At 41.9% G+C, this 21528-nt stretch overlaps 1 protein-coding gene and 1 long non-coding RNA gene across 6 annotated transcripts in view; one reads left to right on the top strand and one right to left on the bottom strand.

Annotated features, from left to right (window-relative positions):
- The window catches only part of LOC134881330 (uncharacterized), a 253336-nt gene that overhangs the window by 138199 nt on the left and 93609 nt on the right, over positions 1–21528 (bottom strand). The gene's annotated exons all lie outside the window — the stretch shown is intronic.
- actn1 (actinin, alpha 1) overlaps positions 1–21528 on the top strand; it is a 48011-nt gene that overhangs the window by 22584 nt on the left and 3899 nt on the right. For 3 of the 5 annotated variants that reach the window (XM_063908782.1, XM_063908785.1, XM_063908784.1), the window contains exons 2-18: positions 2015–2129; positions 2319–2438; positions 6812–6898; positions 7356–7443; positions 8427–8505; positions 9186–9267; positions 10288–10373; positions 13693–13785; positions 14590–14820; positions 14975–15122; positions 15783–15933; positions 16558–16666; positions 16771–16911; positions 17706–17888; positions 17992–18126; positions 18260–18439; positions 19782–19928. In XM_063908782.1, coding sequence (XP_063764852.1) covers positions 2015–2129; positions 2319–2438; positions 6812–6898; positions 7356–7443; positions 8427–8505; positions 9186–9267; positions 10288–10373; positions 13693–13785; positions 14590–14820; positions 14975–15122; positions 15783–15933; positions 16558–16666; positions 16771–16911; positions 17706–17888; positions 17992–18126; positions 18260–18439; positions 19782–19928 — 2175 coding nt within the window. Of the gene's footprint in view, positions 1–2014; positions 2130–2318; positions 2439–6811; positions 6899–7355; positions 7444–8426; positions 8506–9185; positions 9268–10287; positions 10374–11923; positions 12010–13692; positions 13786–14589; positions 14821–14974; positions 15123–15782; positions 15934–16557; positions 16667–16770; positions 16912–17705; positions 17889–17991; positions 18127–18259; positions 18440–19781; positions 19929–21528 lie in introns of all 5 variants that reach the window. The other 2 variants (XM_063908783.1, XM_063908786.1) reach the window with 1 other exon arrangement.

Genomic DNA, 21528 nt, shown 5'->3' with positions numbered 1-21528 from the left:
ACCAACTGGTTTGGAATGAACAGTGACAGCAACACTGGACGATTAATTTTTTACATGGCTGTAGTTTGTCTGACTCAGCAAGACATGATAAATTGTTGAGGGGGAAAGCGCCCCGGAGAGTTGTCAAGTCAACAGTTGCTATAAAACAAAACTGCACTAAAGACCCTAACAGGAGAAGGTACTTTCCCTATGTGGAGTATTTAATACTCAGAGAACAGAAACAGGCTTTATTATGTGGTTACTTCATATAAAACATTAATATATTGTACTACAGAGAAGTGACATGACTGATATGGTGATGGAGGTTTTGTTGGCGAGTTGCCCGGCGTTAATTCACTCTAACTGCTGACACCGCACCTAACAGTTTAAAGTCCTTGGCAGGCCTCTAAAGGCATTATTGATCGGGCCTAATTGAAATATCTCTGTGCCTGTTGGAGCCTGCATTAAATCATGGCAAACTTCAGAGAAATACAGAACATCTTGGGCGTGTGTCTGCACATAAATCTCCAGCGCTGCGCTAACCGGTGCAGATATAACACCATATAATAACCTCCAGCAGGATCCTCGGGGCTCCACCACAGGCCAGCACACATCTGAGACCAGGCTCTTTATTGATAGCCGTGCAAACCTCACGCCACTTTATTTTTAAAGACTGATCTCATGGAGGAAGTTCCACGTGTGTGCCAAACTGGTGGCTTTTAAGTGGCTTTTGTTTGCCAGCGAGAGGACAGTGCGGGCTTTCATGAACGCATGGCTGTGCCCCTGCAGGTCCCCGGTGGAAACATGGGGTTTCAGGGTGTAATTAACCCCGGCAACCCATAAAGAGGCGTTCACTGCAGGGTGCAAGGCTCGTCACTGACAGCTCCTGTTTGGGTGGTTCCAGATGTTTCCCGTTAGCATGAGATATGCTACACCTACTGTGGACGGTTCACAAAGCTCCAGTGTGAGGACAGAGCTGCACATACGCTGGTTAGCATGGCAGGGAAAGGGTGGGGGAGTGTGGGAATAAAGCAACAGGAAACATGTTTTATTGGTCAACAGGTCTGGTGCGGAAACAACACACACCGTGCTGGCAGCATTCAGTGTCTCGATAACACACCCAATTTAGACGTTAGCATGTGCGCTAAGCACGGCCATCTGCTGCTCTGGTGGTTGTTAGTGCAGATTGGAATTTCCCAACAATTATTCGATGGATTGCTATGACATTTTGTACAGACGTTCATGGTTTCCAGAGGATGCATCACAGTGAGTTTGGAGATCCAGTCATTTTTTATCAAGGGCCCCCATGCGTTGACGTTTAGAAAAGTACATCAGCACCTCTCACATGTATTGGAATGAAATGTGCATGCAAAATCATTTCAGGATGATTGGTTATACCTTTGATCACTTTACTTTTACTCCATTGCCATCATAAGAGCTTTAATCTAGAAATACCCGCCTCAGGTGTACTCGCTTATAACTCACAGTTCAGTCGTGTGTCTGGACCGTTGTGTGCATCCATCCTTTTATTCACTGTTATACACCATCAACTGCTTCAGTAGCAAAATGCTAACAACAAGCCTTAGCTCGTCGTAGGCCATAGAAGAGTTTGGTGTTATTTTGAAAGGGAGTGCATGCAGATTAACTTCATATATATACATCATTCATAAACGCTCATTATGATGGAGTTAGGCCAGTAGGTGATAAATAAACCCTTGTTTTTTTGTAAGACGTTGCCACCAATTTGACTTCAGGGACCATAAAGTGAGATTCAACTCAACTCAAACCTTAAGTAAACACATCTTCCTCTGATTTCATTTCGATATATGGATCAGAAGGAAGCCTAAATATATCTAAGTCATAATGCTGGTTTGTGGAAGTCTAAAGCTGTGGTGTGAGCTGACATACAGACACTCTGTTAGCATCTCAATCAGACCTACTGATCATGCAAGCACCATGGCATCCTGCAGACACAGTGTTTGATTATACGTGTTTAATGCAGTGATTGATACTGATTGTTCTCCTGTTTCTGCAGACATTTACAGCGTGGTGTAACTCCCACCTGAGGAAAGCAGGAACGCAGATCGATAACATCGAGGAGGACTTCCGGGACGGACTGAAGCTCATGCTGCTGCTGGAGGTCATCTCAGGTGATCAGCGTTTAACAGGATTAATGGAGACGGTCACATGCTGTCTGGGTATCAGGAGCAGACCTGCAGGAGGGGTTGCATTGAGTTTGTATGAAATGCAAATGAAAAAATGTCTTTGATTTCGGCCCCACAGCTGCCGGACTTACCCATGATCCTCTCTGTTTGCATCCCTTGTGTTTTCCTGTGCAGGTGAACGTTTGGCCAAACCTGAGAGAGGCAAGATGAGAGTCCACAAGATCTCCAACGTGAACAAGGCGCTCGACTTCATCGCCAGCAAAGGAGTGAAGCTGGTGTCCATCGGAGCTGAGGGTGAGTGGAGATCAAATCAGAAAACAAAGATTCAAAAACACGAAAAAAAGAAGCAGAAAAATAAAATCTGATGAACACAAAACATTTCTCAAAAGAAGATTCACAACAATATAAAAGAAATACATTTTTTGATGAACACTTATGAACCCACAAACATTCAAGCATTTTTAACAGAAACACGTTTTAAACAACAACAGCTTTAAGTGTTGTGGTAAATGTTTGTGTTTAGTGAGTTGGTTTTGAGTTTTGACCTTCAGGGCCACCGTATCAACAACTCCTCTCCTGTAAATAGCTGTGTATATAACCGCCCCCTGCTGTAGTTACCATAGCAGCGCCGCTGTCCGCTGAGCTCGCTAACGAGCTCCTCAGCGCTCTGCTGCGTCTCTGAGATCTCAGGATCAGCAGAACCCTCAGGGCTCCGGCAGCTCAGCGTTCAGTCGGTAACTCGGGGACGTCCGTCTCCCAGCGGAGAGTAAAAGACAAGTCTTCAGCAGAGTAAACACTCTCACTTTCTCTGGAGCTTCACATGTCTGCTGCAAACAGGAAGTGACCACTGAGTCCAAAATATTTACAGACTCTCAGAGGATCAGGTCAAACAATATGCATGTTCCTCTGCTGATCCCCCGTGATTTAGCCATGCAGATACTATAGGTGTGAGATGTTTGTATCGTCCAAATACAACTGGGTTCAAATATGATAATGTACTAAGAAAAATCCACTAACTTTACTGTTACCAAATCCAGCAGGAACTACTTTCTACTGAGGAATTAGTCCCAATAAAAACAGTTGATAAGTGTATTTCTGGCCCCTCCCCGAAGGAAACTAGTCTACAAGCTGGTGATTTGGGACTGATTCGACTTGGATTTCTTGAGTAAAGTAGATATATTTTAATGCTTTTTTTTTCACGCAGAGTTATTACCAAGATACTTATGATAAACACCAGATTTGAAGTGGGGCTTTGCATGGTTTTTTTGTTCTGCAAAGGCTAAAGTTTCCCTCAAATATGAACCTGAAAATTAGCAGAATAGGACCCCTTTAATTTTACAATTCTGTCAGTTAAATCAACTTATCTATAAGTGGATAACATCTTACTGGTTAAGTGTTGCTGGACTTAGAGGTTCTGTTTACTCCTGTTTTATTTAGATTGTATCAGAGATTTCAGAGGCAGACGTCTTAAGACTTGAGCACATAAAACCCAAACGTTCTGCATGTCCAGACACCCCTACATGCAGGAGTAAAACAGGGAAACGTTGTCATTTGACCCTTTAAATAACATATACCCTGGCGCATTAGTGACTCCGTGTTAAACACACAGGGACCTGACCTCTGACCCCGGCGTTTAACCTCTCTGTGTCTCTCTGTGCCTGACACACACATGTTGGGATAAATCCTGAATCAGCTGACTGATGCACAGTCCTGGATTGATGAAATAATGACTCCTCATATTTCACCTCGTGATTCACTGCGTGGGTTTTAACGCCCACGCTGCAGGAATCCATATTTATGAAGTCATTACTGTCTGATGGAGAGTTTAAACTGTTGTGAAGTTCATAAACAAGCAGGGAAATATCCGGGTGCATTAATGTTACCCAATGCTAATCACCCTGCTTCGCAAACTTTCTAAAGGTGCCGGTCCGTTTCTTGATCAGGGCTCGGTATCCACGTTTTTTGTACCAACGTTCATTTTGTGACCTAGCTGTAATTCTCAAAAGAAGTGCAAACTAAGACTGATTGTTGCCCTAAAATAAATGAAACATTAAACTATTCAGGACTATATTTTAATAACCACATAAATAATTAAGCATTAAAAATGCCCGTCACATTTCCCAGAACCAAAGTAAAACATGTTTTGACTGAATAGCATTTTAATAAAGCAACAATGATTATATCTGCTATCAAAGAAGACCTCAGTGGATTAGTCTCATTTAATCTTCTCTAGATCAAAGATTTGTAAGAACTTAATCTTAGAGCATATTTTCTAAATTTGCTTTAAGAAAATAACACAAAAAAATGACCAAAAATGGAGATTATTTTTCTTGCACAAGAGCCGGAAACAAAGCTCTTAAACCAGACCGGCATTCCAGACGGATTATCTCCTGAAATCCATCCTGGGGGAGCGGGATGTCTGCACCCTGCTGCACCCTGCTGCACCCTGCTGCACCCCGCTGCACCCTGCTGCATGCTCCTGCACCCCGCTGTACGCTCCTGCACCCTGCCGCACCCTGCTGCACGTTCCTGCACGTTCCTGCACCCTACTGCACGCTCCTGCACCCTGCCGCACCCTGCTGCATCCCGCTGCACCCTGCTGCACCCTGCTGCACGCTCCTGCACCCCTCTGCACGCTCTTGCACCCTGCTGCACCCCGCTGCACCCTGCTGCACGCTCCTGCACCCCGCTACACGCTCCTGCACCCTGCCGCACCCTGCTGCATCCCGCTGCACCCTGCTGCACACTCCTGCACCCCGCTGCACGCTCCTGCACGCTCCTGCACCCTGCCGCACCCCGCTGCACGCTCCTGCACCCTGCTGCACGCTCCTGCACTTAGCCTTGAGACCTGAGACTTTTTAAATGTATTTATTATAAAGTTTTTATTCATATTTTTGATTTTTTATATTTCCTGGGATTTGTTTGCAAAAAACCTGTTTAGAGAGAGGGCAACAAAATAACTAATATTAAGTCATATTTTCTCAGGTTTGTTTGCAAGCTAAAAACTTTAGCCTTTAGACTTTTTTGTTTGTGAGAAATAAATTGTTTCTAACTATCTTGATATTTCCATTTCATGCTAGAAAGCTGTCCTTCGATGTTGAACATTGTTGTCAAAAATGATACCTGATAAACATTAGCATTTAGCATTGACATTGTTAGCATGTTGCTATTTTGATGTTAGCATTTAGCTCGTAGCAGAGCAGCTAGCATGACTGTGACACATGTCATCTTACACCTAGATAAATAAACCTTCCTTCTTCTCACAACAACCTGCTGCCCTAATGTTTAACAACCTACATGTAATGAAGATGATTTGGACTGGTGCCATCATGGTGTGAATTTAAAAACCGCGCTATGCTAATGTTAGCATTTAGCTCACAGAGCAGCTAGCCTGACTGTGCTACATGTAGCTGCAGACTTGGCACCCTGCAGTCCTGGGACAGGGTCCATGCGTCTCATCATGGGAGTTTGTTTTGGTTTAGGGATAAAAGAAGAAGAAGAAGGGGGGGGGGGGGCAGTTTCAAAGGGAATTAGCAGGATTTGAGTCCCCCCCCATGTTGATCAGTCATGTTCATTAGGGCTAATCTCTGCGTGTATCTGAGACTCTTTCTGCTTCTTAAATCAATCTGAGCCGCTCTTCACGGTGTGTTACATGGTCAGACATCACACTGACATAGATGGGGAAGAGGGTGTGTGTGTGTATGTGTGTGTGTGTGTGTGTGTGTGTGTGTGTGTGTGTGTGTGTGTGTGTGTGTGTGTGTGTGTGTATCTCGGGCCCAGCATCTGATTGGATTTTAGAGAGAAGCAAATGATTTTTTGAAGGCGCGCTAACAGGGTGACATGTTTAGGAGATTTTCATTATCGACATCACAGAGAGGAGTTCATTCACAGCCTCCATCTGCACACACACACACACACACATACACACACACACACACACACACACACACACACACACACACACACACACACACACACACACACACACACACACACATTGCTGACTGACAGCTCAACGAGTCCAATTATTGAACCGAATCGTTGCACGTTTCATTCAGAAGAGATTAGAGCTCAATGCGATTCAGAGGCATGAATGGAACAGGGACAGTGTTGCCAAACAGTCAAACAATTATGAGATTGAAAAGGAAAAACACACACACAACATTTAATTGATAAAATGAGGGTAAAAAAGCCGAAAAATCTCACTGTGCAGTTCTACTAGTGTTGCTCAAGTATTGTGAGCCAATCTGAGCGGTAGAACATGATGAATTGAAACAAACATCTTCTATCTGGACATGAATTTGTGCATCCCACTAAGAACACGCTGGATTAATAATGCATGATAATAAGATTAGAGATTATTGTTATGATATTGTTTTGTTTTTTGCATCGAATACAATAACTTCTGCATTGCGTCTTTTAGTTTGAATACATCTGCACTCTTTGTTCAGTAAATAAAATACATGATCAGCTACATATGTGTTTACAGGTAATAAATGCTTAGTTCGACTACCTTTTTTAACCTAGAAATGATCAGCTCTTTACCTAGAAGTCTGCAAACCGATGCTGAGTGAGTTTGCCTGCAGGATGTGAGGAATGTAAATTATAGAAATGTGTAAGCTGTGATGAACTGAAAGGCAAACGTTATGTCTTCTATCTTCTTGCAGAGATCGTAGACGGCAACGCCAAGATGACCCTGGGAATGATCTGGACCATAATCCTCCGCTTCGCCATCCAAGACATTTCTGTGGAAGGTGTGTGTGTGTGTGTCTGTGTGTGTGTCTGTCTGGATCATTGCCACACCCTTCTTGTTCTTTCCCCTCATTGTATGGAGCTGCTCTGTGTGTTCATCAGCATGTGGAACGCTTCTCATTGAGTTCACAAAGGCTGCACATGTATCACATGCTGTATCTGATGCATGCTGATTATAATATGGTTTCACACACTGCTCTTTCCTCTGCAGACAGACCAGCTCCTCTCTCCTGAACATAAATAATGCACTTACGCTGTAATCCAATTTAAAAGTCAGGAGTGATCAGCTGTGATTTACTCAGCTTCAGATTTAAGTGTTTGATTGAAATGTTTGCGCACAACAAGATATAATAGTGTCCTCTGGAAACGCACAAACACTTTCCATTCACTGCACCTCCCTTTAATCCAGCTGTAAACAGGTGTGAGTTCTTCAGAATAAAAGCCTGAGTTTCTCCACAGAGACCTCTGCCAAAGAGGGGCTGCTGCTGTGGTGTCAGAGGAAGACGGCGCCCTACAAGAACGTCAACATCCAGAACTTCCACATCAGGTCAGAAACACACCTGGGGTTTCAGAACCAACAGAAACAGCAGGATAATGGGATCATTTATTTTAGATCAAATAAAATACAGTATTTTTAGACAACAAAAAAATACTTAAATTAAATGTATGTACTAAATACTGTGATTTAAAATGCGCAGTAAAATCATGAAAAAAACTAGAATTAGAATATGTAAGAACATTGTGCAGTAAAAAGATAAAATAAGAATAAATATAAATACGAGAGAATAAATGTAAAATGTGCCATAAAAGATGCAAAAACAAACAGTATTTTTAATATAAAAATATAAAATAAAATGGAATTAATAAATATTTATAGACCTAAAAACTTAGATTAAACTTGCATTAAAAAGATAGTAACATTTTGACATAAACATACAGTATCTTTTATAATAACAATTGATATAATTAATATATATATCAGATATATATCTGTTTATAGACCTACAACATTTAATTGAAAATAGAATAAATATATTTACATAAAAAAGTAGAATTAAAATGTGGAATAAATGAATGAATTAAATACAGTCTAAATATATATACAAAAATAAATCGGGAAAGTAAAACACATTATATTACAATAAATAGAAACAATAGTGCTGATAGTCAGTGTCTCAGTTGTCTGGAAATACTGAGCTAACACAAGCAAGACTGACCAATAGGTCAGTCCTGTCCGACCAGTGGGGCGCAGGATTTCTGTGTGTGTGTGTGTGTGTGTGTGTGTTGCATTATTGAGAGGAGACGCTGTGATCCTGAGAGGAAGATGAAAGGAGAGGAGGGAAGGTCATGAGGAGAGAGGACTTTGAAGTGGACATCAGTCAGGAGATGAGAGGAGAGAGGCCTCCTCTGCTGCAGGGATGACGTACTTTTATAGTCGACCCTGAAGGCAGCATCTCAAAACCTTTCCCCAAACCTGCAAAAATGAACATTTGATGTCTCCGCTTCATCACAAATCTCTCTCTGTTTCAGCTGGAAAGATGGTTTGGGTTTCTGTGCACTCATCCATCGACACCGTCCAGAACTCATCGATTACGGAAAACTGCGAAAGGTGAGCCAGGGATGATATTAAATACTATATATTAAACGTGGAAAACACATCGAGAACCCGCTGAAGCACAAACGCTGTGGAAAAAGCACCTTATTTTACATTTGAACCGTTACTCTATTTATTTAATGAAATACTTAAATAAATCGTTGAAATGTAGAAAAGAAACACACATTAAATCCATTAAACGTCTGAAAAACGTCAGAAAAACACCCTTTGTTTTTGACACTATTGGTTAATACTTAGCACTTCAGGAGTCCCCAGTGTTTTAGTTTTATTTTGTATATATTATTTAGTTAGCGTTGTTGTTATTGTCCCATTATTACTTTTGAATACTAGTTTTCTTGATTAAAATAGTCTTTAAATTATTTATTTATTATTAAAAATATATAATTTATTTATATAAAAAATAAATTATTAATAATAAAAAAGTTTTCTTTGATAAATAGATTTTTGGAAAATATATTGAAAGAAAAATAACAATGAATAAATAAAAGTTTGTGTTTGAATTAAATGTATTAAATAAAGAAACGTCACTCTGTAAATCAGGAATACTTTGGTTGAAAAGAGCTCTAGTGCTTTCAAACTAGGAGCATCTCCTCAGTTTTTCGTGCAGGTGTTGAGCTCTATGTTATCTCGATGCTCTCTCAGGAAAAAGTAGATTTGATATCCTCTGTTCTCAGGACGACCCGATGACCAACCTGAACACGGCCTTCGACGTGGCTGAGAAATACCTGGACATCCCCAAGATGTTGGACGCAGAAGGTGAGCAGTCAGATAATGATCAGAGGAACACGCTGAGCTGGTGTGAATATTTGACTTCACATGTACGGTAAAATGCTGACTCATTCCCCCGTTTCCGGACTCATTCCTGCAGCTTTTGGTTCTGGTTTAGAGCCCCCCAGTGGCAGGAAGACTACAGAGGAAGACACATCTGTATTTATATTTAGTGTTCAGTGTTTTTCTGCTGACTCATTCCTGTGTTTTTGCAAACCCCATCGGACGGTGACTCAGCGCTCTTTCTCCTCCTGATGAAGTCATTGTGAAGAAGCTGGATCTCCACTTCCTGTTTCTCCATTAACCTGTGTTTACCTCCTCCCCCTACCTCATTACCCCCATCTTCCCTCGTTGCCTCCCTCCCCCTGCCTCATTACCCCCCTCCTCCCTCGTTACCTCCCTCCCCCTGCCTCATTACCCCCCTCCTCCCTCGTTACCTCCCTGCCCCTGCCTCGTTTCCTCCCTCCCTCCTCCCTCATTACCTCCCTCCCTCATTACCTCCTTCTCCCTCGTTACCCCCCTCCTCCCTCGTTACCTCCCTCCCCCTGCATCGTTTCTTCCCTCCCTCCTCCCTCATCACCTCCCTCCTCCCTCATTACCTCCTTCTCCCTCGTTACCTCCCTCGTTTCCTCCCTTGTTACCTTACTCCTCCCTCATTACCTCCCTCCTTTTTACCTCCCTCTCTCGTTACCTCCCTCCTCCCTCGTTTACTCCCTTGTTCCCCCCCCGCTACCTCCCTTGATACCTCCGTTCTCCCTCATTACCTCCTTCCTTCCTCCCTCATTACCTCCCTCCCTCTTCCTTCCCTCTTCTTTCGTTACCTCCCCCCTCGCTCATTACCTCCATCCCTCGTTACCTCCCTCCCTCTTCCTTCCCTCCTCCCTCGTTACCTCCCCCCTCGCTCATTACCTCCATCCCTCGTTACCTTCCTCCCTCTTCCTTCCCTCCTCCCTCGTTACCTCCCTCCCTCCTCCCTGATTACCTCCCTCCTCCCCCCCTCCCCCACAGACATCGTGGGCACTGCCCGTCCGGACGAGAAGGCGATCATGACGTACGTCTCTAGCTTCTACCACGCCTTCTCCGGCGCTCAGAAGGTATCCTGGAGCAGCGTCTCCCCCCTCCTCACCTCCTCACCTCCTAACTCACCCTTCTCTCCCTGCAGGGGTCACTCTCCTTCTCTCTCTCCGCATGGTTCACCAAATGCATGCTGGGACAAAGTTTTTTTTTTCCTCAAAGGCGATGAGCACACATGCATCTCCAGTCACCTCGGTGGTCACAGAGCCCCCCCCCCCACCTTTAGTCTTAATCTGCTGGGAGGAGTGGGAGGCAGAGAGGGAGAGAACCTAGCCTGAAGATATATTGTTAACATTAGTATTTGATACGCTTAATGGTTTCTTGTTTCTCTGAAAGACATCAGGGTTAAGTCAGACTCTCCTCAGCCAACAGGAAGTCAGAGAGCCTCGCAGAAACAGGAGTTATATAAGAGGTTCATCTGAGAGCGTTTCATCACAGCTGTGTTTAAGAAACTCGGATAAAAAAATGTCTGTGTTTAGAATCAGGGAGCGTGGAGAGACTCGCATGGCTGGCTTTTAAATTAAACATCAATTAAGTTTAGTCACGAAAGGAAAAAGAAGTACAAGGTGTATAAAGTTATCCCTCCTCATGTAGACTGAACCAAAAAGAAAAGGTGCATGTCTTTGTTGTGTTTGAACCTCTGCAGATAAAGACCCTAATATTCTAGCTATTTTAGTCAAATTAATATGAAAAGTATTGAAAGTCTAACCCATGCATCCTGATGAACACACACTACTATGCATGTCAGCAGCTCTAATAACAAACCATTAAATATAATAGAACTAATTCTCGTTTGCAAAACATTTAGTGTCTCTAGGGTTAATTACAAAATGTAAGAAGTGTTTTAAACTCTTTACTAGCTTCAATTAACTTAATTACTTATTAAGGCAATGACTTGAGAAATATTTGATTTTATTTTGAAAATCTCAATACTATAGAAGCTCTAATCCTTTCAAAATAAAAGACCAAAAAAATGTGTCGGCCTAACAAACTTAATCATGTTTGGCAGTTAATTTCAAGATGTTTGACACATGTTTTATAATATTTTTGGGCCACCTGCACCTCACATTTATCCTAATATTTCTAATGAGTTTGTGAGGTCCAAAAGTAAAAATGTATCGTAAAGAATATGGATTCATTGCATTCAAAGCTTTATTTTGAAAAACCTCAATTATGTAGGAGCTATGGAAAAAGATGGTAGAGCTTTTATCCCTTCAAAATAAAAGACTGACATGTCTTTGCCTTACTAACTTAATCTATCTATTCTACTTACTTCCGTACGTATGTGTTTTTATTTTCTGAAGTAAAGACTTACCACTCACTCCCCTATTTCAAATTCAGCCACATTTTCCCTAAAATTCTTCCTAAAATTTCCCTGAAAACAAACCCACTCAAAGACCCTCGAGTGAGGCTGGAGATGCATGGTTCTGAGGTGCTCCTCTTCCTCCTGCTGGTGCTCCTCCTCTTGCTCCTGCTGTGACGGCGCCCCCTGCTGGTCCTCTTGTTTCTGCACTCTTTTACTCTCATGCGTTCTCCCCTCTCTTCTTCCTCCCCCCCTCTCTTCCTGCAGACATCATTAGCACGTTGCGGCCGGATGAGAAGGCCGTCATGACCTATGTGTCGTGTTACTACCACGCCTTCTCAGGCAAGCAGAAGGTGAGGAACTAAAAAATAATAAGAATGAAATCTCCGATCGATATCCGGACTCACGCTGAAGTGGTGGCAGAGAATTAAGACGGTGGTTCTTACCATTACTTATTTTTGGGGGTCCATTATATTTGGTTTTTAATTAGAAGAAATTAACAATTAAACACAAATTAAATAATAATGATAATAAAGGAATGCAATGAAATAATCACAGAAAAATAAATACAGTGTTTTCAAACCTGCCAAATATTAGATATAAATACACTAACATCTTCGGTTATGGGGGATTTATTTTGAGTAATTTTTGCACATTTCACATTTAAAACATGAGCAATAAAATCAAAACATTCAAAATAAACTGAACTAAAAACAGGAGTTAAATAAAAAATGAAAGGCTTGATCTTACTTTATATATTCCAATATAAATAAAATAAATGCCAAACATTTAACCCTCCGCTCACAGGAGCCGGACTGCACCTCCTCGTCTCCTTATAAGGCCTCTGCAGCTGCAGCAGGAGGCTGTGTGTATAGAGCTCTCTGTAAAAGGAGAGCTACGCATCCTCCGCTGCAGGCTGGGAAACCTCTGCGCCATGCAATAAAATCTAAACGCAAAAGTGTGTACAGAATAAAAAAAGTTGTGACTTGTTTGCAGGAGATACCTGCAGGATTCTAGATGTTTAAGCCATTTCTCCGTGAGTACGATTTTAAGATGGAAACATGCAGTTGAAAGTATTTAAATACAGCTATTAAGAAGACATAAAAAAGCGGGTGTCTTAACAGGTAAATCAACATCAAATATTTAGAAAGGGAAGTGTTCAATTCAAGTCATTATTTTAATTTAAATCATAGAGTGAGAAAATAAATTGGTGGACAAAGAATAAATCAAAGCTTCAAGTGAATCTCTTTTAATCAACGCTCCTCTGTGGGAAGGGTTATTCAAAACAAGGGTTGCCAGATTCGGTCAATTTTAAGTTCAAGCATCATCTCCGAGCTGCTGCATATCTTCCAGACTCTGTGCATGCTGCTTAACTTCTCTGTATATCTTCTCTGCTGCTGACTCAATGATCTCTGCTGACGACGCTCTCACACCCAACGGGGTTGACGGACTACGTGTTGTCATGGAAACTCATGCATTACCCAGTGAGGGAGACTGGGAGGCCAGTGTTGAGGAAGGGTTGTGTCAGGATGGGTATTGTAGCTTTCTGGGGCTTTTATTTTGAAAAACAAGTCTAATCTTAAAATACCTCTAATGACACAGTTACTCTCTGGGGCTTTTATTTTGAAAAACATGACCTGAGCATCCTTTAAGTGTAGGATTGATTTCTGGGGCTTTTATTTGAAAGCAAGCCTTAAACAGATTTCCCTTTAAGTGTATGGTAACTTTCTGGGGCTTTTATTTTGAAATCAAGCCTCTCCATATCCTTCATTAATACACGGATACTCTATTTGCTGTTGTTTTGAAAAACAAGCCTCGAACAGCGCTTCCTTAAATATACAGTTAGTCTATTTGGCTTTTACTTTGAAAACAAGACTTGCTGGGAGCGTATGTTTAGATTGAGAGTTATTCAATTAGGCTTTTATTTTGAAAAACATGCCTCTTCCATTGTTTAATTGCAGAACTTTAGTTACTTGAATTCAATAATGTCCTCTTCTTTAACTCCTCCTCCTCCTCCTCCTCCTCCTCCTCTTCAGGCGGAGACGGCTGCGAACAGGATCTGTAAAGTGCTGGCGGTAAACCAGGAGAACGAGCAGCTGATGGAGGACTATGAGAAGCTGGCCTCTGATGTGAGCACCCCCCCCCAACACACACACACCTCTGTTATCCCTTTACTCGTCCTGCACCTCCTCTCTCTCCTCCTCTCCCCCTCCTCTCCTGGGGGGGTGCTCTGTGCAGGGTTAGACACAGTGGTTTGAGGCTATGGAAAAAGATCAGATAAGATTTATAGTTTTTGCGTTTTGAGCTCATTTTAAAACATTTTCTGCAAATACTTTCCCAAGTTTTATATTTTTAAATAATTTAGCTTATTGTTGAACACGCTGGAAGTTTTGGGTTTAGTTTATACATTTTTTGCAAATAATTAAAGTTACTTTTTGTGGTGAATTTAAGGACATGTGGAAGGTTAAGACGTCTGAAATTCCCCCTTTATTCCCTGTACTTCAATGCAACATAATGAAGACTCTTTGTAAATAACAAGACATTGCTGCAGAAAAATGCTCTGTTAAAAGTGAATAATTTCATATCGACATTTAGAGAAAATGTATTAAAATGGTAGCCCGTCGGTTTATATCAGCTGGAACCACAGAAAAAGGTCAGCAGCTTCAGAAATATCACACACATGTTGCTCAATGTGCTAAAACATGCAAAAACATCACATGTATGTTCCTTTAAACCGGACACTAAATGCTGTCAGAGTCACATTTAGAGAAATGAACAACAAACTCATCCTGTGTTCTCTCCTCTCATTTCACACATCCATTACACCTCATCTATTTCCCTCTCATCTGCATGATGCTCCTTTCTCTTTCCCTCCAATTGAACTTCCTTCATCCTCTCCCCACAAACACACACACACTCACACTCTCACGCAGCTGCTGGAGTGGATCCGGCGCACCATCCCGTGGCTGGAGAACCGTCTGCCGGAGAACACCATGGCGGCGATGCAGCAGAAGCTGGAGGACTTCCGGGATTACCGCCGCCTTCACAAGCCGCCGAAAGTGCAGGAGAAGTGCCAGCTGGAGATCAACTTCAACACGCTGCAGACCAAGCTGCGGCTCAGCAACCGGCCCGCCTTCATGCCCTCCGAGGGGAAGATGGTGTCGGTACGTTGCAGACACACACTGTCGAAGTTTATTAATCGTACCCTTGTGTCCGTCCCAAAAGTTATTAAAGTAGACAGCAGGAAACACAATGGGTCTGTAATCAAAGCTTTTGGTGAGCACACATCCTCAGGAACGTTTCCCTTCCCTCCTGCAGGACATCAACAATGCGTGGGGGGGTCTGGAGGGAGCGGAGAAAGGCTACGAGGAGTGGCTGCTCAACGAGATCCGCCGACTGGAGAGACTCGATCATCTGGCCGAGAAGTTCCGTCAGAAAGCAGCGATCCATGAAGCCTGGACCGACGGTAGGGGGGGGTGGAAGTCTCACTTTAGTAGTAAAAGTGTGTGTGAAGGAGTGTGTAAAAAGCTGTAGAATATAGAGAGGAATGAGAGTGGGCAGCTTGGTGTGTGACGGGGAGAAATTTGAGAAATATGTTAGAGAAAGAAAGAAAGGCGTATCCATCCGAGAAAAAGTTGTAATATTTAGACAAAAAAAGGTTCAAATATTTCATAAAAGAAAGTTGATTAAATCTGCAAAATTTATAGAAAAAATGTTGTTGAATTTGGATGAAAAACATCACTCTAATTCTGTGGAAAAAATGCAAGGGAGGGGTTAGGGGGGAAATATTTCGTAATATTTTGGAAATAAATCGCAATCATTTCACAAAGTTGTAATATTTCCAAAGAAAAAAGTTGGGTAAAGTTTCCTGACATGTTATGTTTAAATATGCAAATGAGGCGTCAGGTAATGCTAACTTTTAGTGGATTTAGGAGAAATATACAGACGAAAAACAGACAAAGATAGTCACATCATCTCCTGGATGTGGATTTACGTCTGAAAGAACTCGTGTTAGGGAAGCAAAATAGGCCGAAAATGTTTGATACACCTCATTTAAAAGCTCTCTAAAGAGGGAGACGTGACTGTAGAGATACCTGAGATGTGTGTTGTGTGTCGCCCCCTGCAGGTAAGGAGGCCATGCTGCAGAAGCACGACTACGAGACAGCCTCTCTGTCGGAGATCAAAGCTCTGCTGAAGAAACACGAGGCGTTCGAGAGCGACCTCGCCGCCCATCAGGACCGCGTGGAGCAGATCGCTGCCATTGCACAGGAGTTAAAGTAAGGGGGGGGAGACTTTGAGCTGCAAGAAGTATGAAATACAGTAGGTTAGGATGAGGGGGGCAGGTTGGGTCCATTCTTCCAAGGCCAAGAGATGGATTGCCAACTATTTTTTCATTTTTTTAAATCTGGAGATTGGTTTCCTATTATGATAAAATAGATATAAACATTTTCTAAATATTTATTCATATTTAATAATAATGTTATATATAATTATTTATACGCATATTATTTTTTAATGGATATATTTATTTATTATTTATTTATTATTTATTTATTATTTATTTTATTATTTATTTTATTATTTATTATTTATTTTATTATTTATTTTATTATTTATTTATTTTATTATTTATTTATTTTATTATTTATTTTATTATTTATTTTATTATTTATTATTTATTTTATTATTTATTATTTATTTTATTATTTATTATTTATTTATTATTTATTTTATTATTTATTTTATTATTTATTATTTATTTTATTATTTATTATTTATTTTATTATTTATTTTATTATTTATTATTTATTTTATTATTTTATTTAAAGACATCACTTGGACTTTGTAAAATGAGGACTTGCAGGTGATGATGAAGCTCATACTGAGTGGTGTGTTTGCAGTGAACTGGACTACTACGACTCCCCCAGTGTGAACGCTCGCTGTCAGAGGATCTGCGATCAGTGGGACGCTCTGGGAGCTCTGACCCAGAAACGCAGCGAGGCTCTGCAGGTGAGGAGGAGAATACAGAATAAACCAGCTCTCTGAAAGACCATAAGAAAGAAGCGTGTGTGTGTGTGTGTATGTGTGTAATCGTGTCTTCCTTTGCTCCACAGAGAACCGAGAAGCTCCTGGAAACCATCGACCAGCTGTACCTGGAGTTTGCCAAGCGAGCGGCGCCCTTCAACAACTGGATGGAGGGCGCCATGGAGGATCTGCAGGACACCTTCATCGTGCACACCATCGAGGAGATCCAGGTGGGGTGGGGGTGCTATTACCAGAAGAACATGCATACAAGTGACCAGTGTCAGGATACATACACATCAGGATTAATTTATGCTAGATTGATACCTTCATTCACTTTGAAGTGTTTGGACAGAGCCAGGCTTGCTGTTGGCAGTTTATGCTAAGCTAAGCTAACGAATTAACCAGCTAATACTGTAAATGCAAAATAAAGTTAGAAAGCATTAGAAAAACATGGATTACATATCTTTCCTTTTAGTTGTTATGTAGGGTTGTTACTTATTTAATTTAAAGTACAAAACCAAGTGAAATTACTGAAGTTTCTCAGTATATATTGTCATTAAACTAATCATAGCTCCTTAAAAAGTCTTCAAAGGTTGTTTTTTCTGACCGTTTCATTGTGAAATCTCAGAATTATCTGGAAAAATACACAAATAAAATTACCAGATGTATTCGGCTGCCTGCATTTGGTCTCACTGGTGGAAAAAAGGTCTAGAATGAGTCTTTAATTAATTGAGAAATGGATTTAGAAAAGTCTTAAATTTAACTTTAGGCTCACAAATGTGTAAACGAGCAACAAAATGAACAGAGAATATATTAAAATGCAGCAGATTATGTGTTTTGTCTTATCAAAAAGTTTTTAAAAAACCTTTAAAATGTAAGAAGAAAGGTTCTTATCATCCGGGTAATTAAATAAAATGGCTCTCTCACTTTCAATGTGATGTAGAAGAGCCGGAAACACACTCTGCCTCCAAAATGCTTAAAGAAAACCTGTACTGTGGTTTTCATTTTCCTATTTCCTCCTCAGGGGTTGAGCACGGCCCACGAGCAGTTCAAGGCCACGCTGCCCGAGGCCGACAAAGAGCGGCAGGCGATCCTCGGGATCCACAACGAGATCGCCAAGATCGTGCAAACGTACCACGTGAACATGGCCGGCACGAACCCCTACACCACCATCAACCCGCAGGAGGTCAACGCCAAGTGGGACAAGGTACGATCGACCATCACGAGAAGAGAAGACACACTTTATGTATCTACAGAAGGTCAAAGTGTGTGTCCTCTCACCTGTTAATGTGTGTGTGTTCCCTCCCCAGGTGCGGCAGCTGGTTCCTCAGAGGGACCAGGCTCTGATCGAGGAGCACGCCCGGCAGCAGAACAACGAGCGTCTGCGCAGACAGTTCGCCAACCAGGCCAACGTGATCGGACCCTGGATCCAGACCAAGATGGAGGTTGGTGCCGCACACACACACACACACACACACACACACACACACACACACACACACACACACACACACACACACACACACACACACACACACTCATGAGTTTAGAGTGTTACTCACCACTCTGTCTCTGCAGGAGATCGGGCGCATTTCGATGGAGATGCACGGCACGCTGGAGGATCAGCTGACTCACCTCCGTCAGTACGAGAAGAGCATCGTCAACTACAAGCCAAAGATCGACCAGCTGGAGGGAGACCACCAGCTGATCCAGGAGGCGCTCATCTTCGACAACAAGCACACCAACTACACCATGGAGGTAAAAACATCACAATGTATTCAGCTAGGTTTGATTCAAAGAGGCCCTATTGTGCTTTTCCCTTCCCTGGAGTGTGTTATATAGGTTTAGTGCATGTAAATGGTCTGCAGAGGCTAAAATCCCTGAACACACCGCAGTTAGAGGAATACAACAGCAAGGAGCACCTGAATGCACCACAGGCCTCATCAGAGGGTTTCTCTCAGCTGGTGGTGCGTTCAGGTGCTCCTGGACTCTTTAATGGTTGCAGTTTTCCACACAGATCAGATTAAATGAAAGCAGGACCTTCATGAAACCTCAGGAGTCTCTTCTCGAGGGAAATCCTGACGTTGCAGTTTTCACTCTCATTATTATTTTTTATTTTGGCTCATCAGCCGAGTGCTGGGGAACCATAAACCCCCCCGTGCCCCCCGCCTGCCCGCCTGCCAAGAATGATTTTTACAGGCCAATAATTCATATGAATCTCGTTATTAAAACTTCAACTGACCCATTTTCAGAGGTGTGTGTGTGTGTGTGTGTGTGTGTGTGTGTGTGTGTGTGTGTGTGTGTGTGTGTGTGTGTGTGTGTGTGTGTGTGTGTGTGTGTGTGTGTGTGTGTGTGTGTGTGTGTGTGTGTGTGTGTGTGTGTGTGTTTTATGCAAATCATATATTTTTCTCTGCCTCTGTATCCTGCTTTATTTTATTCTGCAGAATGATTTTCAGGGACTAGTTCTCATAAATATCAATCATTCTGTTTCCGTTTCATAGAAAGGCAGCATTGTTTGGGTGAATAGGAATCCAAAAAGGAATAAGGGTCACTGTTTGAATTAGTTTTGTCTGGTTAATAACATCGTACTAAAAAGCAGGCTGTGCTGCTAATACTTGTGCCAAACACTCAAGCACCCCCCCACCCCACCCATACACATAACTTAGGAGGATGGACTTCTAAGGTAACCATGCTAATGCTGGGAAGAAAAACACAAATCTGTATTTAAAGAATTCAGAAAAAAGTCTGAATTCTTAGGAAAACGAAAAATTGTTCTAATAACTAAAAAGTTAGAAAAATGAAAAAAAGTCAACATTTTTATTTCTAAGAATTCTGAAGAAAATCTAAGTTCAGAAAAAAAGTCAAAATTGTTTAAGAATTCTGGGGAAAAAAACAGATGGAACACCAGGTGTCTGCAACGCATCCAAACACATGCGTTTATTTTATTAGAGCTGCCTAACCCAGGACTTGAACCAGCGACCTTTCAGTTCCTAGAGACTGTCGCCCTAAAACCTCTTATTGTCTCCCTCTTTAAATGTCCTCCAAAGTGTCTATACTTCAGTCTCTCGATACGTCCTGACCCTCCCTCCTCTCTCTGCAGCATATCCGTGTGGGCTGGGAGCAGCTGCTCACCACCATCGCCCGCACCATCAACGAGATCGAGAACCAGATCTTAACGAGAGACGCGAAGGGCATCAGCCAGGAGCAGCTGAACGAGTACCGGGCCTCCTTCAACCACTTCGACAGGGTCAGTGCTCTCAGAGGGGCTTCAGTATTCCTCCTCTTTACTTCCTCCTCCACAGGCTGCAGGCGGTACTCATCCCGGTGACGCTTTGTCAGCAAGAAAGGGAGTTAAGTTTTCCCAAAAGAGTCAAAAGTCTGCTTTAGAGATGCACAGAGTCATGAGTTTCTCTGTTATATATTCAAACAGCAACTAGAGAGCAAAGCCGTTAAGGTGAGAGAAACTCAGTCCTGGTTTGTCGTGTCGTGCTGCCCGCGGTGTGGCTAACGGTTAGCCACTAACCACCATTTAACAGGAAACCGTGTGAGCAGTTTGTGTTTGAAAAGCATCAGAGTATTACACTTGTGATACAACATTCATCTCTAAAAGCTCGAGGGCTTTTGGAAATATCAGCGAAAAATCAGCCAGATTAGAATAAAATAAATGGCCGCAGCTGGAAATCTTTTATTTTGAAATACAAGAATGAATGATGCATGATCCTTTGCCCCAATTAACAAGATACCCAGCAGAGAATAAAGTAAATACATGTCCTCCTTTACCAGCTGCACTATTAGAGTAATGAACCCTTTGATGCAGGGAGGATGACAATTCAATAATATAGATTTAATGTTTTTATTTGGGCGCAGAATAAATACTTTTGATGCTTTTTTAGTGTCTAAAAGTCAACATTCCTACCTGGGAATGGCTTCTGTTAGATATTTTGTGGAGTTATGGCGTATTTATACTTAATATGTTAGTCATTATCTATTAAGTCTCGCTTTCAGGATGCAATTCTGTCTGCCTCTATTAGCACCCTTTCAAAATAAAAGCCCCAGACATTTACACCTCATCACTGAGTATCAGAGAGCATTTTGCTAAGAGGCAAAAGAAAAATATCCTAAAACTATTTTAAAAGATATTTTGTTGAGTTGCCTCTTCGCAGAATCAGTCAGCGTTGCCGTGTAGATGTCTCGGGCTTTTATTGTGAAAGGGTGCCAATGGAAACGGACAGACCGGCCTCCTGAAAGTGATTCTTAAAGGTCTTTAAATGTCTTTATCCTGCAGTTTTTCTATTGTATAATCAACAGTTACTTCATGATGATAAGTGAAGGCCACAAAAGTATTGTATTTCCTCTTTAATTAAAAAGTAAATGGGGTAGAGGAAGTAGTTTCCATCGTGTGTCTCTGAGATTTCCATTGAAGGCTGTTTCTCTAAACGCCTGCAGAGCCTCCTGTTCACTCCGTCTGTCCAACAGCTCCTATTATGGACGAGCTGCTGACTCCAGCGTTACCTCACACATTCTTCCAGAGCCGTCCGTTTGTTAATCAATACCTGGAGACCAGGATCAGACACAGAGACACACAGAGCCAAATGTGGAACTGAATCCGTCCTTCCCTCTTATAGGAGGGGGTGTGGAGCTGCAGATGCATGAGGATAAAGAGTCTGTCAAACATTTTAGCATCTCACAGGAAAGGCTTTTATATAATCAGCTGATTAATTACAGACAGAATGATCTTAAATAGAGCTCAAAGGACGAGTTGGTTCATTTGTAAAAGCTTAATTACCTAATCCTAAAATCCAATTGTGATAAATCTGAATCATGAAGGAAAATGAAATGGAAATTCA

The sequence above is a fragment of the Eleginops maclovinus genome, chromosome 19, assembly GCF_036324505.1.
Source record: "Eleginops maclovinus isolate JMC-PN-2008 ecotype Puerto Natales chromosome 19, JC_Emac_rtc_rv5, whole genome shotgun sequence".
NCBI lineage: Eukaryota > Metazoa > Chordata > Actinopteri > Perciformes > Eleginopidae > Eleginops > Eleginops maclovinus.
This window is presented reverse-complemented; position numbering and strand designations above follow the sequence as displayed.